The sequence below is a fragment of the Solenopsis invicta genome, chromosome 11 (genome assembly GCF_016802725.1).
Source record: "Solenopsis invicta isolate M01_SB chromosome 11, UNIL_Sinv_3.0, whole genome shotgun sequence".
Lineage (NCBI taxonomy): Eukaryota > Metazoa > Arthropoda > Insecta > Hymenoptera > Formicidae > Solenopsis > Solenopsis invicta.
The window spans coordinates 16,851,918-16,873,294 of record NC_052674.1 but is presented as its reverse complement, the minus strand read 5'-3'; the positions used below and the strand labels follow the sequence as shown (position 1 = coordinate 16,873,294).

The following is a 21,377-nucleotide window of genomic DNA, read 5'->3' as shown; positions in this document are numbered from 1 at the left end:
CTGTACATTGTTGTATGCATAAATTCGACATCGTCAAAATAGCGAGTTGACAGCGTCATAAGAAATTATAGATTTGAGCGATATTGCTGACAATAAGAGACGCTTTGCTACCTGTGTTCTTGAAAACACTTAAAAAGTGCATTTTCTTCTGCTTAATAAAAGTTTATAATTTAAGGATTCTTCGGGCAAGCAATATTATTGAAATCCATGGAAACTACGTGGTAAGTTCTTCTCGTAAGCAATCAAAAATAAATGAAGCATATCAATTTTCAATTTTAGACACTTTGAGTTAATCAAATATACCTTATATTCGAAATCGTCAAAATAGCGAGTTGTTATACAATTATACTTTTTAATAGAAATAACAATAACATAATTTTTTTAAAAGTATTACTTTATAACTTTACTAAGTCATATTGTAAAATTCTTTAACGTTTTTTGTTGCAAAGATATGACTTTTTAAAGAAAAATGGATTTTTATAAACCCAAAAATACCTACTTCATATTTTCTTTTACATAATTACTCTGTTACATAATTATACTTTTTAAAAGAAATGACAATGCTAATTTTTTCTTGAAAATATGACTTGTTAGCTTTAAAACGTCGTATTTTAAAATTCTTAAGTTTTTTGTTATAAAAATTTAATTTAAAAAAAGAAGTGTATTTTTGAACAATTTTTTATTTTTGCTTAATGGTTTTTCCTTTACAACTTTATATCAATACATCATTTTTCGGCAATGTCAATTGTGTAGTCACATTTCTGAGATTCTAAACTTTTATTTTAAAAAGGATTGTTGAAAAATATTAATTGGAACAAAAGTTATAACTTCTTACAATTGGAAATCTCCCAAACCGGAAAATGTGTTTACGTATTTTACGGTATCGGGGTGTTCAAGGGTTAATGTCTGACATAATGTGTATATGAATTCGATATACAGGGTGTTTGCGAACTAGGGAACTTACCGCTTTGAGAATATAGAGGAAATGAAAAGGGACAAAAACTTAGATTATTTTGCGATATTTGCTTTAATTATCGAATTATAAAATAAAACGTCTGAGTCAATATGCGGTGACGCCGCGCCATTGCGCCTAGCTCGTAGGCAATGACGTGCGGTGGAACAGATAACGCATTGTTTGAATTTGCACGGCGCGACGGTCTGAATTTGTCGCACTGCATGTACATACACTGCAAAAATCAAATGTGTTATTTATCAAATGTATAAGGAGAAACTTTAGCTAAAATAACACATTTGATTTTTTTAGTGTATAGTATGTACAGTAGTGAGCTAAAAAGTTGCAACACATTTTCTTCGATGGTTTTTGGAATGTAGACTTGCTCATCGAACGGGGAACGTAATTAGTTCTTATCTGTGGATCTAACCAATTACGTTCGCCGATCGATGAGCAAGTCTACATTCCTAAAACTATCAAAGAAAATGTGTTGCAACCTTTTAGCTCACGTATACATACACGCGGTGCGGCAAATTCAGACCGATGCGCCGTGCCAATTCAGACAACGACGCGTCACCTTTCCCGTCGCGTGCCGTTGCCTACGAGCTAGGCGCGATGGCGCGGCGTCACTGCACATTGGTTGAGTTTTATTTTATAACTCGATAATTATAGCGAATATCTCAAAATAATATAAGACTTTTTTTGTCTCTTTTCATTTCCTCTATGTTCTCAAAGCGGTAAGTTCCCTAGTTTGCAAACACCCTGTATAAAGTTATATTATGTACAGGAGAGGGGTTCGTGGGGGTCATTTGCATTAATGTTATAATGCTCTTATGACTTTTTTCTTATAGTGGACATTACATAACTTGTACTAGCAGCAAAGAAAGTATTTTAAAAAGTTATTTTTTTAAACCAAAGAAGTTATTTAAAAAAAAAGATTTTTATGTAAAAATATATTTTATTAAATATTCATAAAACTTTCTTTTGTGGCATTTATTAGTGTATAAGGTCTACAAACATGACTAATTCGTGGTTCTTTTATTAAAAGTACCTGCTTTATAACTTTAGTTGTTAGTATACTATGACCCCACTGCAAACGTATCTAGCAAATGTATCTTCTTTTCCCCTCTTCAGTAAATTGTAAATTACGTTCATTCTGTAAACCCGATGAACTTCTATCTATAAGGATTAGTAGAATTTTATGGTTAATAAACTAGTATTCATAAGAATTATGTCGCATTAATACTCAGCTATTTTAAGAAAACAAAATATTCTATCACTTTTTTTTCTCCTCTTCAAAAAATTATAAGAAATAAATTTATTTTATTATTTCAAAATATTTCTTTATTAATAATGGAAATTGTTACTAGCAATCTTTTTTTAAAATATAACTCCATATAATTAATCACGATAGACTCATGTTTAAATGCGATAAGACTTGTACAAAATTGTTTACAAATGCTATCAATTGCTTGATGAATCAGAAAGATTTTATCTATAAATATAAATATATGCAGTAATATTTATACATAAAATCTTCGCAGTTTGTTTTCACAATAATATAAAATATTATTGCAACATTACTAAGATTATATTGCATATTTATATTTTAGTAATGTTTCTATGACATTGCATTGCAATACATAAGATTGAAATATTGTTGTAATGTAGCTGTAAGATTTTATATCGTGTAGATTAAAAATTTGAAAAATACGTACTTCCTGAGCACGTTCCTGAGCAGAACGAAGTTGATTTCCAATTCTATCTCGGATGTCATTGCTATCAGAAGAGGGAAGTCTATCACTATGAATAGCTTGCAATTCCGCAACAATTCTGCGCGAAAGTTCATCAATGTTGCTTCGGTTTGAATTGCTATCTAAAGATGTGGACATAGTGCATAACGTGGATGTAGAGGACGAGATATCAACTGGCGATGCCGTGGAAACTTTTTGGAGAACGTCAGCATTATATAAATCGTTACTATCCTTTTGGCTTTCTTTCCAAGCATCGGGTGAGGGGGGCGGAGTATCCGGTGCGACAGGAGATGTCATCGTCCCTGACACGACAGAATATACGGACATGCTGGGATGCTCTATTAGTAGATTTTCCATGGGTGAAGTTGCCACTTTTACAGGTCCTTCTTGTGTAAATACTGCGGGTGGCATTTCATACCACGGCTCCTCCAGCGTACCCTCAACTGAAAGGAAAGAAAAGTGAATATGACAGAATAATCTGCTGAAATAATCAAAATGACAAAAAAGTACACGAAATAAATTTTCATTTAGAATTTACTTTCAAAATCATATCGTAAGATAACCCACGTAGTAAAATATGGTAACTCAATCTAAAGCAAATCATTGCACAGATTAAATTGCTTGCTAACTGTCCTGTTTGCACCGGATGAAACAGAGACATACTGTTTTGGTCACAAAGTCGCAGAAAATATGATACGTTGTTTGCACGTCGTTGCGACGTAACTAAATAATTTGAATGTTTCAATTAATTAGCTGTTTGTTGAATTTTCTTTTGTATTATGACTTATATTTTAAAGATAAATAATATTTCACTTTTTAAAAATAATGTTTTTCATTTAATGTAATTAAATTTAACATGTAATTGTGAAGACGTTACGTAGAGTAATGTACAGTTGGGAAATACTATCGCGTATTTGGCTATTCGGTAAAAATCACTATCCGATGCATCTCTCATAATTATTTCCTTAACCATGCAATTATAGTCACAAATACTTTTTTCTCTGGGTATAGTAGTACACAAAACCGTCACTAGATAGCTGTTATGGCATTCTATTTCTCGTAAGAAAGGAAACACGTAAATGGTATAAAAGGCGGAGCATTATGAGATTTTTCACCGATGTTCTATTACAGTAGAATAATTTTTCTGATGAATTTCTTTGAAAATAAAATCAAGTGGTAGATGTTTTAATTTACTATATGATTAAAACTAACCTTTTTAAACTTCCAATATTTAGAACCATATAATATATGTAACTATACATAAAAGGTAGAATATTATAATTCAGAATTACTATAATTTATAGTTGCACCGAAAACCACTATAAATTACAGTTGAATTATAGTAATTGCAATTCTCTTCTCTCAGTGTAAAACTATTATACATTTTATCTAGCAAGTATTTTACGTACATAATGCAGTAAAAACCAATCTTAATTTTTCAAAATTGGTCGATAATTTTCAGGTCACAATTAGTGCATAAGTCACAAAATATACGTCATTACAACGTCGCTGTCACCAAAAATGGGGATGTTAGTTACGTCTCAACGACGTCTCAATTACGTGTCGAACACCAGTTGAGACGTAGGGTGAATGCACCGTTTGTGGCCACTGCGCCCATTTTGGCCACCTTCGTCGTTTATTAAAATTTTCTAGTTTAATATTAGCTGCAGTGCGCAGCAACCGCGACATATTCACTTTACAACTATTTTCTCGGTCATGTGAGTGCGACAATCAACATTACGTTTTTCTTTTAAATTGCAAAAAAATAGTTTGTTATACTGTATATCAAAGACACAGTCTTCTTCTAACAAAAGATAAGAATCCCCGAAACTCGGTAAATAGAATGTAGTGTATTTTTTAATAAAACATGACAGTATATACTTGTGTACACTAGAAATGAGACGTGTATAGGTCAAGTTTCTTTTAAAATATAATCTGCTAATGCGATCTTGTAAAATTAATTTGCTTTTTATTAATAAACAAGCTGGCCAAAAACCGAGCATGTTTTTTCGCATTTTCCACTTGTGGCCATAAGATGGCCAGAACTGGGATAACGTTTGCACTAATTTTGGCCACTTAATATAAAAAGAAAGATAATTTTAAAAATACTGACTAATCTTTGAGATACTAAGCCTTATGAAGCTTTTTTGAATACTATTATTTTATTATTATATTTTCAGTTTAAAATGCTAAAAAGAAAGTGTGATAAATCCGTTAAAAAGAAACAGAAGTTTTCCATAACCAAGGAAAATCATCAGCAAAAGAGGAAATTATTTTTGTATTCACCAACACAGGTACGAGAAGCTTTACTTGCTATTCAGAATGGTACACCAGTCTCGACAGCAAGTAAAATTTATCAAGTACCAAGAACAACTTTACGACATAAAATTCGAGGTGAAGCACCAGTGACCACTGGACATGTAGGTCGTGAATCAGTACTAGGTTCTCGTGTAGAAGCTATTTTGGTGGATTGGCTGTTGGAAACATGTCGAATGGGATTCCCTATCACAAAAGATGTTTTATTGAATTCAGTTAAAAAATTTGTTGAAACCGATAATTTAGAAACTCCATTTACAAATAACACGCCAGGACGTAAATGGTTTGAGAACTTTATGAAACGACACCCTGCTTTATCTATGAAGAAAGCTGAATACTTAAGTAAGACAAGAGCAGCTGTTACTGAACAATATATTCGTAATTGGTTTTCTGAAGTACAGATTTTACTAAAGGATAATTCAGACGTTCTTGAAGACCCGCAAAGAGTATTCAACATGGATGAGACAGCAGTGTATTTAGCTCCTAAAGGAGGATTAGTTATTGCAGAGAAGGGAAAACCAACGTATGATGTTTTTACTAGCAGTGATAAAGAAAATATTACTACGCTCTTTACTGTGAATGCTGCAGGAGAAATAGCACCACCTCTAACAGTTTTTAAGTACGAACGCTTGCCTCAAGCTTGTTTAGCCAAAGCTCCACCTGGTTGGGGCATCGGTAAAAGTGAAAATGGATGGATGACATATATAGCGTTCTACGAGTATTTTGCAAATGTTTTTAATAAATATTTACAAGATGAAAACATAAAAAAACCAGTTATTGTGTTCCTAGATGGACACATCACATATGTCATACTGCTTAAGTTCTTTTTGTAAACAGCAACAAATTATATTATGCTGTCTCCCTCCAAATGCCACACATATTTTACAACCTCTAGATGTAGCAGTATTTGCTCCATTAAAAAAGCATTGGCAAAAGTTTGTGAAAACTTGGCGTTCAAGTCATGATGGGATGGATATACAAAAATTTGATATTCCCGGTGCATTATCAGAAATTATTAAAGAAAAAGACTTTTCAAAAACTATTCAAGCTGGTTTCAAATGCTGCGGACTTTATCCCTTTGATCTAAACGCTGTCAAGTACGATAAATGTGTAACGCAAACGCAAATTGCATCTGATGTAATTAAGAGTGCGAATCAACATTCTGTTTTAACTTCAATAAACACAGAACTATTACAAGAACTAGAAAAGAACATTAATGTAAACATTTTGCAACGTTTCAAAGAATTGAAGAGTAACAAATTGAATTGGAATGGAGAAACTGAATATTCAGCTTTATTCGATATTTGGAGCAAAATTTACGATGATGTTTACGATAAAAATATTACTTTAAATCAAACTCCTATTGATGTAAATAGTTTGGAGATATACATCGAAGAATCGGAAGATATTTTGAATCGTAAGTATATTAAAGAATTTATTAAATTTACTTAAAAATAACTATGTATATATATATATATATATAACTATGTATATATATATATATATATATATATATATATATATATATATATATATATATATATATATATATATATCTTATGCATGATTATAAATAAATAATATTATTAGGTACAACTACTTTTGGTCAAGAACAATGTATCACCGAAATTGAGCCTGTTGTTATTGAAATTATCAATACGAATTCTGATTTACCAGAGACTACAACTAGATTATCTATGACAGAAAATACAAGTATTCACACAGTTGTCTATTATTTTATTCATTATATTTATTAAGGCTTTGTAGATTTTAACAGACTATAAAAATGACATTCTAATGCGGTATAAATAATTATTATATATTTTAATTGATAAGTAACTATTTTTAATTAGGTAAGTCTAGTCTCGAACAAGATTAAAATAAGGATGTTACAGAATCTGCATCAGTCGCTTTGGAAATTAGTGAAGAAACTAATTCTTCAATAACTACATGTGACACAAATGTAGCAGACAATTCGGGTAATCATCAAGTAATTAGTAGTCAGCCACGCAATGGTAGCAGTGATGTAAACTATACAGATCCTAACTGTGGAATAGTATTTAATAAATCTCCAGAAAATGCTTTAAAAGACATTCTCGTATGGCCTCAACCCAAAAATACCAAGAAGAAACGAGTACAAACAGAACGTTTACCTTCTGTGCTTACTTCTGAAAAATGGTTAGAAGTCATGAAAGCCAAAGAAGAAGAAAAACAAAGGCGATTAGAAAAGAAAGAAGAAGAAAAGAAGATTAAATTGCAAAAAAGAGAAGAAGCAAAACAAATTAAATTAGCAGCAAAAAGAATAAAATTAGAAAAAAAAATAATTCTAAAATGATTTGTATTAGTGTTGACATGTTAAAACTGATTTACTAATATTACTAATTATTTTCTTTAAATACTAATATATTTTCAACGTTTAATTATAAAAAAGTCTGATAAGAACTGAGCCAAAGAAAGCTAAATATAATTTAATATTTAATACTAAAAAGTACAAATTATTAAAATAAAAGTTTAGGTTTTAATGTACTTATTAATAAAACATGAAATTAATGTGTTTAGTTTATCTAATAATAAGACTTATAAAATATTTTGTTATTTTGTGATTAGTACCCACAAATGTGATGTGCAAAGATTAAAGAAACATATAAATATATATGAAATAATATGTTAAATAATCAAAGTGCAATTTTTTTGTTTGATAAACATTAAAAAATATGATATTTTACATTTTTGTTATTTACTATCCCTTTTATTTTGAACAAAAGCTTGCTGTTATGTTAAATTTTTTAGATGGCCAAAATTGGCACCCTACATGGCCACAATTGGTGCACAAGTGGCCAAAATAGGCAAACTACATGGCCATAACAGGTATACAGGTGGCCAAAAATAGTGTAAAAGAAAATTTTTGCAATTATTTAACTTTTTCATTATTTTTAAGCTTTTTTCTGAAATTAATTTGTAAAATTAAAAATTAAGATATTAAAAAATGTATTTAAGTAAATAGTTTCTTCATGTGATATATTATTTTTAAAAAAATTATTTTAAAAGTTGTAAAAATGGTTAAGGTGGCCACAATCGGTGCATTCACCCTAATATGCGACGAGTTAGCACGTCATAGCAACGTGTTTGTTACGTTTGGTGCAAGCAGGCCCTGTCTGCATCGAACAAAACAGACGTGCTGTTTTGGTCACAAAGTCACAGAAAATACGTCTGTATATAATACGTCTGTTGCACGTCGTTGTGACATAACCAAATAATTTGAATATTTCAGTTAATTAGCTGTTTATTGAATTTTCTTTTGTATTATGATTTATATTTTAAAAATAAATAATATTTTACTTTTTAAAGATTGATGTTTTCATTTAATGTAATAAAATTTAACAAGTAACTGTGACGTCGCAAAGACGTTACGTTAAATAATATTAGGAGTACAAATTGAAAACCGCCGTTTTCCAGTAGATGGCGCCAGCGGTAAATGCTGGCGCCAAACGTTAGATCAAAAATTTTAAATGTAAGGTTGGGCATCTGGCAACAATTCCTTATCATTGCAGTTGTGAATTTTTATCGGCGTTATATATTTTTTTGTGATCAAAAATGTCGAAATTTGTGCCCAATAAGCGTCGTTTGCGGGAAGTTTTGCTTTTTGCCTTCAATTCGAAAAAATCTGCGGCTGAGGCGCGTCGAATGACTGTAAAAACTTATGGTGAGGCTTCCATTAGTGAAAGAACGTGTCGAGAATGGTTCCAACGCTTCAAAAGTGGTGATTTCGGCGTAGAAGACAAGGAACGTCCCGGACAGGTGAAAAAGTTTGAAGACGCACAATTGGAAACATTACTGAATGAAGATTCATCTCAAACGCAACAGGAGCTTGCAGATTCATTGGGCGTGACTCAACAAGCTATTTCACATCGTTTGAAAACCATGGGAATGATCCAAAAGCATGGACACTGGGTGCCATACGAATTAAAGCCGAGAGACGTCGAATGGCGTTTTTTCGCGTGCGAACAGCTGCTCCAACGGCAAAAACGGAAGGGTTTTCTGCATCGTATTGTAACCGGCGATGAAAAGTGGATCCATTATGATAATCCAAAGCGAAAAAAATCGTGGGGCTACCGCGGCTATGCATTAACATCGACGGCCAAGCCAAACATCCATGGCTCGAAGCTCATGCTGTGTATTTGGTGGGACCAGCTCGGCGTGATTTATTATGAGCTGTTGCAACCGGGTGAAACCATCACAGGAGCTCGCTATCGAACACAACTAATGCGTTTGAGCCGAACATTGCAGGAAAAACGGCCAGAATACGAGCAAAGACACGAAAAAGTGATGTTGCTGCACGACAACGCTCGGCCACATGTTGCTCAGGTCGTTAAAACCTATCTGGAAACATTGAAATGGGACGTCTTACCTCATCCGCCGTATTCTCCTGACATCGCCCCTTCAGATTACCACTTGTTCCGATCAATGGCGCATGGCCTGGCTGAGCAGCACTTCCATTATTACGAAGAGGCCAAAAACTGGGTCGATTCGTGGATCGCCGCAAAAGACGAGCAGTTTTTTCGACGCGGGATTCGTATGCTGCCCGAAAGGTGCGAGAAAGTAGTGGCCAGCGATGGACAATACTTTCAAGAATAAGTATGTAACCATTTTTCAACAATCAATCCTCAAATTTTGACAAAAAACGGCGGTTTTCAATTTGTACTCCTAATATATTATAGTTAAACAATACTATCGCGGTATCCGGCTACTCGATAAAAATCACTATCCAATGCATAACTAATAATTATTTTCTTAACCATGCAATTATAGTCACAAATATCACATCTTTTTTTTCTGCGTATAATAGTAAACAAAACCGTCACTAGATGGCTGCTATGACGTTCTATTTCTCGTAAAAAAAGAAAAAACATAAATGGTATAAAAGGCGGAGCATTATAAGATTTTTCACCGATGTTCAATTACAGTAAAATAATTTTTCTGATGAATTCCCTTGAAAATGAAATCAAGTGGAAGATTTTAATTTACTATATGATTAAAACTCACCTTTTTAAAATTCCAATATTGGAATCATATAAACATAATAGTAACTATAATGTAATATAATGTAACTATACATAAAAGGTAGAATATTATAATTCAGAATCACTATAGATTATAGTTAAATTACAAACCATTTTCATCTTTTAGTGTACAACTATTATACATTTTATCTAGCAAGTATTTTATATACATAATGCAATAAAAATCAATTTTAATTTTTTAAAATTGGTCGACAATTTTCTGGTCGCAATTAGTGCTCAATACCGTTGCATAAGTCACAAAATACACATGATTACAACGTCGCTGTCGCTAAAAATTTGGATGTTAGATACGTGATAGCGACTTATCAATCACGTTTCGAATACCAGTTAATAGGTTAAGACGTTGTTGAGACGTAACATGCAAGTTAGCACGTCACAGTGACGTGCTTGTTTCGTTTGGTACAGGCAAGGATCTGTTCATTTATCCATACAGCACCAATTTTGGCGGAATTTTCAGAAATTTTAGCCTTTCATATTCCTGCAATACTTCTGAAAGGTTTGTAACAACCCCGCTTCGCGCACGGACGGTGGTCAAACGAGGGTGTGAAGGGTCGCAGAAAGAATCAGACTAGTTTTATAGATAACAACTAGAGATGTTTATTAATGATAACAACAGTGTAACAGAAAATAGAAGATCATACAAGATAATAGTAATGAGAATAATAATAATATAACGAGGAAAGAAAATGAACGTACGGACGGACGGACGATTTATATTCGCGAACAGAAAGAAAATATAGAATGGATCGGCTATTTACAGTGGCGACGATGTAGCGAGACGAGTTTCTGAGAAGACGTCGGTATTTTTCCTGGAATTGTGTCGTCACGGATTCTCGAGATGGCGGCCTTGTTGTTTTGACTGTACAATTGCTTTGTGGCGCGGCGGGGAGCGTGGTGGGAGCGCGGCGCATACACGGATCCGTGTATGTTTTGATGCGCGTCGCAAGGCGATTAATACCACAGGTGTAATCACTGGGTGGCACTACCCCATGCCAAGTGCGCTTGGTTGAGACACAGAACACCGTACCTTCTTACGCGTGATAGCACCGGACTCGAGATGCGGTAAAGGATTGCTTTGCGTCAAGTGGCTTGACAGGGCCCAAGCTTCCTTGAGCCCGTTGAAACGGCGAGAATGTCGAAACGGAACAGATCGGATTGGTTTTGGGATGGTCGAGAGCTAAGTGACTTAGCGGGGACCAAGTGACTTGATCTCTGTCTCGATCTAGTGCTCTTCTGTTTGAAAAGCCGGTCAGAAGCGGAAAAGGTAACTTCTCTCGGCAATCTTAGCCTTTATAAACTCGAGAGTTGAGAGTAGTGGATGTGTGGAGAGCGATCGAAAACGGTACGGAGACAGCATTCCCCGCCACTTGATCTCGAGTATCTCTAGACGGGCCATGCGCGCGCGCGCGTGGCAGCGGACGGAGCGAAAGCGCGTGCGCGCGGATAATTGACACGCGGACACGTTCAAACGCTCGCTCGTTCGTGTATTAGTAATTTATTTGGCGTGTAGCGCCAATTTTTGCCGTCCGGCGAATGTTCGGCCGGACGGCTTGGACGGTGGTTGGTCCGGGGGGAGGGGGGGAGTGTCGAAAGGCGGTTTGTTACTGAAAGGAGGTTTCTGCAAAATGTTATGTAAAATGTCAATAAAAATGTTTCGAAAGTCTATCACATGCAATTCATTTTCAAGTTTTTAAATTGGGCAATTTTTTAATACTTTTTAACACATCCAAGCAAAAAATTTGCTTTGTTGCTTTTGTTGGAGCAAACATTTTTTAGTTTGTTCGCGGCGTGTTGCTTTAGCCAATTGAATGAGTGAAAATTTAGGTTCTCTATCATATCAAAATTTTTCAGAGTTGCCTTAGAAATATTTCAACAGTGTCGACCTGGTAGAGATCATGCACTAACGACCGTCATCACAAATGCTCTGCCGCAAAAGGCATCATCATCGGTTGTGCAGTGATATGTACAGAACACTTGCCAAAGTTAACAATTGCAGAATGTTAAGAGTATAATCTTACAAGAGTGCCGAATTTGTATTGCTCTCGCCAGAAAAGAACACTAGTTTCATTTGTTGACCACATCAAAGCAAAAACGCAAAATACCTTTTTTCGCTCGATCAGATAAATGATTTAGAGCTTAATGCTACAACTAACATAATTAGGATCGAGTTCAATGATTTAATGGCTTTGTTTGGTCTCGATACTCTCAAATAAATGCACGATCCTGAGGTTACACTGGAGCTGTTTTGTTCAAGATACGAGCGGGCTTATCGGACTAAAGAATCAACGCCATTTTCAACATAAAGCATTAAACTATCACATTAATCAAGCTAGAAATATTCGATTTAATTGCAAGTAATTTATAGACCAGAATCTTAGGTTTTGCAGGCAAGCAGATTCTATTGAACTACACCACTGACACGGCCAAGTAGTTATTCGGCAATAAAAATATTAGTTGTCGTCCTGGATGGCACATATTTATACTGCCAAAGAAGCAGTAACTTCAAGTTCCAAAGATTTAGTTACAGTTCCCACAAGTACCGCGATCTAGCTAAAATATTCATGATAGTGATCATAACTGGCCGTAACTTTAATGTGACTGGGCCCGATGATGCTAACATATCAAATGTTGAACTTCTATAGGCCTTGCTTGCTAATGAGGAATTTACAAATCAATGTCCAGTGGACTGCACTGTTCTAATTGTGGACCGTGGGTTTCGCAATATCAATCAAAAGGCAAAACGCCTAAAATATGACATTTGTATGCTCGAGTTTTTGAATAAAAATGAAAAATAGCTAATTAAGGAGAAGATCAACAGATGGTCAACAGATTAGTTACAAAAATATGCTGGATTATTAATGTTATGAATGGAACAATAAAGTAGATATTTCAGCACATCAACAAGGTGGTGCCTAACATAGCGTTGTGGAATATCCTCGAGCGGAACTTTTGCATCTGTTAGGCGTTTTTCAACTTTTTGCAAAAAGAACAATGGAAATCGGACAAACACAATCCCACAATTGCTCACATTCTCGTTAGAGTTGAAACGCTAAATCTGTGGGCTAATTGTTGAGGAAAATAACCTCATAAAAAGTAACTCATAGTTTGTAAAGGCAATAGATCCGTCACTTGATTATGGCTTTCCTAGACTCGGAAAAGCTACAAAAGCCTTAGAGACATTTTTGAAGCTATCCTGTCCTCTAAAGAAAAATAGAGTGTATTTATTCTGCGGTTGTGTTACGTGAAGAGAAATGTGAAAGACAACAGTAGGGATTAACCACACATGTAATGAATATTAATCCGTATTTGGTAATATACGAGGAGTCTTTCTTTTTGTTCAAGGCACAAATAACTTCGTTCGTACGTTTTTCTGCGGACTCACACTTTCATTATCTTTATTTCGGTTCTTTGAAATTCTCTCTTTTCTTTCATTTCGTTTCGTTTTATTTTTGCATGCTTCTCTCTTCTTTATAATTCGCTATGCTTTATGGTATCTTTATCTATTCTGGTCTTTGATCCTGCTAATGGAGAATCAACGAGTCTAATTTCTTTCCATTTTGCCGAATGTTAAGTTTCGTCCTGAAAGCCACCCTGATGAAATACCCCCTAACGATTCCGGAGTGGCTCTCCCTTTAGGATCAGAGATTTTCCGAAGAGTTTTCAACAGATAGGGAATTGGGGCTGGATTCTTTCTTAGACTAATTGTAAGTTAAGTCTGAAGAGGTCCTGTCCCCTTCCCGAATACCGCACCGTCCCTGGTACGGCAGGTCGCAGGAAAAGGTTAAGGGTATTTCCTTTTTATAAAAGAAACTCGGAAAAGTTGAACTAAAGCTATTTTATTATGGAATATATCAATTAAAAATAGTACACTCATATTATGGAGGATATAAAAGCTGATGGCAAATATCACTCTTGCATCGAAAAGAAGACAGGTCAGATCCAATATTCTGAAAGCTTGGAGTACAAGTGGATTGACTTTCAGTCAACTCTGTTCGGGCGTCATTTCAAATCGGTGAAATACCACCAGTTCGTTGTGTTCAATAAGAAAAGGAAGGGCGGCACATGTCGGAGCACTACTATTGCACTTGTAAGATGGACCGGCGTACCGTTGAGTGTTATGCACATATCGGTAATGTTATCTGATATTTTATCTAGGGTCGCTACGAGGAAATTAAATTGCTGGCACACTCCTTGTCGAGACTGTTTCGATATACGGCCAGCTTATCTGTTTACATTGATTCATTTGAAGCTGAGATTAAGGATTTGGTAGAGGATTTAATCGAGTTTTAAATGGAGTTTTGTGTGAAGACATTGAGATGGATTCAGTTGATGAAGATGAGTTTGATTGATTCAATTGGCTCGCTGGTTGTTACAATTGTTGTTTTGTGAGCAATAAATGATAGGTCTCATAAACTTATAATGCTGCTGTACTCGATTCTTCTACATTCTAGTCCTTTGGAAAATTCACACATTATGATCTTAGGACTCAGTAGAATTTATCCTTTACATACTATATATTATTAGGTGTACAACTTTGCTTCCGCCATTTTCCAATAGATGGCTTTAGCAGTATGTAGTGATGGAAATAAACAGATATAAACGTTATACAATAAGCTTGGACATTTGTCAACATAACTCCATCAAAATAAATAATCGATTTGTGTCCGTATCGTAAAGTTATTCTCGATTAAAAATGTCAGTTTACGAGCCAAATTCTCGTCATTTGCGAGAAATTTTAATTTTCTGATTCAATATGAAGAAATCTACGGCTAAGACTCATCAAATGCTCTCAAATACTTATGGCGAGACTGCTATTAGTGAAAAAAGTAAGTGTTAATGCTTCAAGAACGGTGATTTTGATATCGATGACCAGCAAGGCGGTGGAAAAGAGAAGATCTTAAAGGTACAGAATTGGAGGTACTTTAAGAAGACTTGTGTCAAACGAAAGAAGAATTGGCAGGATCATTGGGAGCAACTCAACAAGCCATTTCAAAACGCCTAAAAACTATAGAAATGATTCAGAAACATGGAAATTGGGTGCCGTACGACTTCAAGTAGAGAGATGTTGAACGGCGTTTGTTTGCTTGTGAACAACTACTTGAAAGTCAAAGACGGAAGGAATTTTTGCATTCTATAGTGTATTATGAGCTGCTAAAACCGTCTGAAACAATTACAGGCAATCTGTATCGAAAGTAATTAATGCGTTTAAACCGAGCATTGAAAGACAAACAGCCAATACAACGAGAGATACAATAAAGTGATTTTGCAGCATGACAATACTCGACCCCATGTCGCAAAGTCGATCAAAACATACTTGAAAACGTTGAAATGGGAAATCCTACCCAACCCATCTTCTCCAGACATTGCTCCTTCTCACTTGTTTTGATCAATGTCACACGGCCTGGCAGACCAGAACTTTCGTTCTTACGAATAAGTCAAAAATTAGATCGATACGTGGATCGCCTCAAAAAATGAGCAATTTTTCGACGCGAGATTTGTAAACTGCCTAAAAGATAAGAAAAAGTAATGGCCAGCGATGGACAATATTTTGAATTTGTAAATGTATAACCAGTTTTTTCCAATAAAGTCTCGAATGTCGAAAAAAACGGTGGAAGCAAAGTTGTACACTTAATGCACGCACCCACGCACGCACGCACGCACGCACGCACGCACGCACGCACGCACGCACGCACGCACGCACGCAGCACGCACGCACGCACGCACGCACGCACGCACGCACGCACGCATACCAGAGAAGATTTAGAATTATTATAAAGAGGAAACCTCATTTAAAATCAATTTTGTCACGTTTTCTGTTTTTTTTTTTGCTGAAATTGTTAGGAAATTACCTCAAAAATATAAAAAAAATAACATTAGAAAGTTATAAGAGACTTCCTTTTGTGTTAATTTCAAAGAAAGGTGAGTCGGCTTTAGTGGCCGGAACGCGTAGGTATACAACTTTAAACGTCTTTTTTTCGAAACGCTAAATTTTGTGCGCCGGTCTATGTAACTCAAAAACAACTTGACCGATCATCTTCAAATTTTACATGCTCATTCTATAACTATCTGGTCCCAGGTTCTATATCTATCCGATCATTAATATTTTGTTTTAAACAATAATCATTAACAATTGTTTAAAGTGCTTCTTTTATGTCGCCGTTTTTTGCAATTTTATGAATTTTTTTTATTATTTAGGTATATGCTGTGCATTTTTACATAAACTAACAAAATTTTCTTGAAATTTTTGTTTCACATTAATTTTGTGACCTTGGCGTAAGCCGGCGTAAATTCAAAGAGCCAACTTCAAGCAGCTGCTGTGCCGCCATTTTGAAATTTTCAACAACAAACAAAATTTTTTTAATTAATTTAAATACTGAATATTATTGTATACTTTGTCTACATTTAATAAGTTTTGTCATTTGTTTTTAAATTAAGAAAAAACGGTTGTTTATATGAGGTTCTCCCATTAACCCGAGGAGATTGTACAACGAGAGCCTGATGGGCTAGTACTTAAAGGCCTTATTTAAAAAAAATTTACTACAGAAGTGACGAACAGTCCTTACTTCTACTGACACACCCGCACGCACACACATTCAATCAAGAATCGTATCTCGAGTCAAAGAGCTATATATTTTTACGAGTTATGGACCTTTCAAAGCTTGTAGCTCGGAAACGGCTCAGAGAATCAATTAAGTTGTGCCCATTGAGACATTTGTTCAAAATGAAGAAAACTATAAATATCAAAAAATTAGCATTTTCACAGAAATACATTTTCTATCTAAGTTTAGTGTGAAGTCCTTTATCAATTTATGTTTTTTGCAGATTTACTGCATTTACTCAAACTACTCAAGAATCACTTCTCACAAAAAGAGATTTGATCACAAAATCAACATTGATGGACGTATTATTGAAATATATCGAACAACTTTAAAGATAAATATTAAAAATTTTAAAGTCGCATTTATGATATCGCCGTATCATTTAGATATTAGACGAGGCCGACAAAAAATAATGATCATCCTTCCTGCAATTTAAGCTCGACTGTTAAGAACTTCAATCGTTAGAAAAATTGAACATTATTCACATCATCGAAGACGAAGGATTGAAGTTGCTGGCTACGTAGCCTTCAGGTTTAAATGTCAATACGCGTATTTAAGTAACGAAATATGCCTCTTGCCATTTGCAAGCAATTTGGACTATAGTTTATTTTGCATGGCAATTGCATGTATCCGTCGGAAGAACTTCTCAAATTTGCGTGCGTTATGAATGTAGAATTTATAAAAATATCACGGGTCGACCTTTTGAAAATAGAAATAATTATACACACAATCAAAATATCACAAAAAGTAATTTTATGTTTGGTAAAAACGCGAACATATATTCAAATACAAGAAATTAACCGCAAGATATCGTTGTAAAATAGAACTAGAAATAATAAGAAGAAATTGTCAAAATTCATAAATAATTAAAGTTAGTTTCTATGTATAATTTTCTTTTTTTTTAACTCACAATTTTGCAAGTACTATAATTTAATTGTCTTTTTTTTTAATTAAAGTCATTTATTTTAATTTTATTCACTTTCATAATAAGTTTGTTCGTTTTACAAAAATGACATGTATATTAGCAATAAAATAATAAAGATTATTAATACCATTATCGTTGATTGATTATTTGTGACTATATTCATTCAAAATTACGTACTTTGTTGCCTTCATACACAAAAATTCTACAATCAATTACATTAACATTATATTATATTGATATTTATATTAAAATTTTTATTAATATTAAAATTTATGTACTAAATTTAATGTATGTTAAAGAATTATAATAAATATTTAATTTATTATATATAATTTATTATGATTAATGTTTAATACTTATAAAGATTTTTTGTCTTATGTTTCTTTTTTGTCTCACACATAGTTACAAATAAATTAATAAAAAGAACGGTAAATTATGTACCAGTTCGGTCAATGAGGATCCATTCATCGTCCTCGACTTCCACTTGCCTGAATCTCCGCATTATTCCCCGAGTTCGAGGATCTTCCTCGAGCGAATCCTGCGTTCCAGAGTAATTATTTCCGAACAAATAACCGACAAAGTTGCCCAACATTCTATTACCATCCAATGTCTGTAACACGAATAAAAGCGCAAAAATAAATAAATGAAGACTTTTATCGTAATTCAATATGTAGAAAAAGTCAATAATGAGCAATTAAGTAGTAAATAGATGTAAATAATGTAAATATAATTGAATTTTAAATTATGAAACTAATATAAAAATAAAATATTAAAATAAAGGATCCTATCCTATTTGTGACCACTCGCACACTTTTATTAAATTAATAAAAAATTTAAAATAATTTATTTTTGAAAAGAATATTTATTGGCGATTGGCGATTAATAAGCTACGGTTTGATATATAGTTTCAGTGATATTGAACTAATACTTATGAAAATGTAAAATTAGGCTTTCGTATCACCAGCGGCAGATCGAGTATATTTGTTGTAACACTAAATAGTATGGCGTGTGTCACAAGGGTCAGTCACAGCTTTATTTATGTCGTCAAGAACTAACAGTAAAGTTTTACGCTAAATTATCAAGGAATTATTAATGAGTATTGTGCTATGTGTGAATTGTGAGAAAAGTTAATAATTTTGCGTATATACATAGGCAAAGTTCACAAATATGCTTATAAAACACATATTTGTGACTTGCTGAAGAAAATTTAGTCATAATAGTAAACGCATCTAGACGATTGTGCTAGATGAGTGTGAATTGCATTTGTACGAGTAAACGGAAAGATATTCGATGTATGTTCGGGGAAAAACGTCAACAAATACGCTATATCTGATATCTTATTGTTCGACAAACTTGTCGAACGTCATCAATTGAATGTGAAAGAGGATTTCTGAAGACTTTAAAACTTCTCTATTTTGTAGATAATCAATACGGCTAAAAAATTTTTCATACGATATATGAAATCAGATTATCACTTTACATTAAGTCCTCAGTAAACGGAAATAGATTGAAAATTTGTAACCCAAAATTTTGATCTATTTGAATACATTTGGAATTAAAATACAGTAATTAAGTCGTTTCCATCTTATATCATGGATTAAAACAGATTAGATAACTTGCAGAAACTCCTTTTAGATTAATAAAATAAAAATTACTTTATTTTAATCCTGTTTCATGGATTAAAATGGTTTCAGAGAATTCTTAAACTTTAATTGACTAGAAATGAATTTGTGTAGTTATTGCCGAATTCAAATTCTTAATTTTTAAGAATCCATTTCTATCCATTTTGTCCATTTTAAATATTTTGAATTTATTTTTATTTGCTGGGCTAGCGCATGTTTTGTTAACACAATTTCAAATTACTTAATTATATATTAATTTATTTGATAAAGAAACCATCGAGGGGGTGACCACTCTTGAATGCCGGTGTACAACCCGCTAGAAGTCCGTTGCACTCCTCGAAGTCTGTTGAAGTCCGATGAAGTCCAATGAAGTCCGACGTAGTTCCATGAAGTTCAACATAGTCCGATGAAATCCAATGAAGTCCGGCAAAGTCCGTGAAGTCCAATAAAGTTCGATGAAATCCCGCAAAGACCGACAAAGTCTGGCGTAGTCCGATAAAGTCCAACGTAGTCCGATGAAGTCCATAAAGTCTGCGAAGTCCATTAAAATCCGGCGAAGTCCGGTGTAATTCGATCAAATCCGAATTCCGCGAAGTCCGAGGAAATCCGACGTAGTCTGATGAAATCCGATGTAGTCCGATGAAGTTCATGTAATCCGGTGAAATCCAGTAAAGTCTTCAAGTTCAAAGTCCGGTGTACACTTATTTTCCGTGTGGTTACGACAATGTTTTTTTTTATGTCTTTAAGGCGATGCTGGAGATACCGACTGAACACTATTATTTTTAATTTCAGTAAACTTTTTATTGAATTCACAGAATGATAAATACTTCTCTACAATTAAAGTATTGACAAAAACATAATACGCTGGCTACAATTTGATACGAAAACGGAAAAAAATTGCAAAACTATGTGCTTCTGTAGTAGTCTCGTGACAATATAGGGGAAAGTAGGGTTATTGTACGCACTGGGTAATTGTACGCTTCGTGGTTTGGCACCTTCCCGATGAATAGAAATTATATCACGATGATATTTGTAGGCTGAAGGCATTTTTTAAATATATAACCACACGTCATATCATTTAAAAACGTAGGTAATTGAAAAAATAAGAAAAAGTAAAATCATGATTTTTCTTGCGATTTTGGCGTTCAGAAAATAAGGCAATAAGTCCGTATTTTTATTTTATTCATTTAATTTTGTTATACCTAACAAAAGTACGTTTTTTCCTGCGTTCTTTGAGCTATTGTTTATTAAATTTAATTAAATAGTCATTAAGTAATTTTTTTTTTTTTCAAATCAAGTCCGCCGTCGACAATTTTACGCATCCATCTTGAAAGGCGTGAGACCACGTGAGATCAACTATAGTGCCACTAGTACAGTGTAGTGCAGTGTAGTGTAGTTAAAAGAATGGGCTATAACCTCTTTTTTTTTCGCGTCCATTTATCCAACCGCACGTACATACTATTGCGCTGTAAGTTAAAGCGTGAAGCGCAGTGGCTAAAGAGATTAGGTACGCGTCTTCTATTTTGTTCTCGGCGGCCGCGTGTGTTCAAAACCTCGCAGTGCCATTTTTTTTTTTTTTTTTTTCAATAATAGTTATCAATTATTAAATATACATATATAATATTTATCAATTATAATTAATTTTTATTATTTTTAGCAAGATATTAATACTTCTATATATATATAAAGGTACTTTATTCCTTGCGGAGTACACTGCGGACCTCCGCTCCGCTTACAAAATTTAAACTTCGCAATTTTATTCCTCGCATCCCATCCAACACCTGAGAGAGAGAGAAAGATCATTCATCCATCCATACATCCACACTCATTCTCCGGACCTCCGTTTCCGCCGCATTTTCCTCTCTTCCTTCCACACTCTCATTCACACCCAACCACCCTCCTCCCTCCCTCATCTCCTCTAATCTCCTCATCCAAATCTCTCCCTCCCCATCTTCTCCCAAAACTTCATCCACCATCTCCTGCCATCCTTTTTCAACCCCCCAATTCGTGCATTCCTCCCATACGTGCTCCCAAGTTTCCATTCCCCCTCCACATATCCTACACTTCCTTTCTTCATCCCCTTCCCAATATCTATTCCCCATCATCCCGTCTCCTAACCTAAACTTCG

General features: G+C 34.2%; 1 protein-coding gene across 6 annotated transcripts in view; it reads right to left on the bottom strand.

The window, feature by feature from the left end:
• LOC105201253 overlaps positions 1-21,377 on the bottom strand; it is an 87,414-nt gene that overhangs the window by 12,651 nt on the left and 53,386 nt on the right. For 5 of the 6 annotated variants that reach the window (XM_026140216.2, XM_026140214.2, XM_039455308.1 and 2 more), the window contains 2 exons: positions 18,069-18,237; positions 2,671-3,149 (listed from right to left, as the gene is read on the bottom strand). In XM_026140216.2, coding sequence (XP_025996001.1) covers positions 2,671-3,149; positions 18,069-18,237 — 648 coding nt within the window. Of the gene's footprint in view, positions 1-2,670; positions 3,150-18,068; positions 18,238-19,523; positions 19,663-21,377 lie in introns of those variants that run through there. The other variant, XM_026140213.2, reaches the window with a different exon arrangement.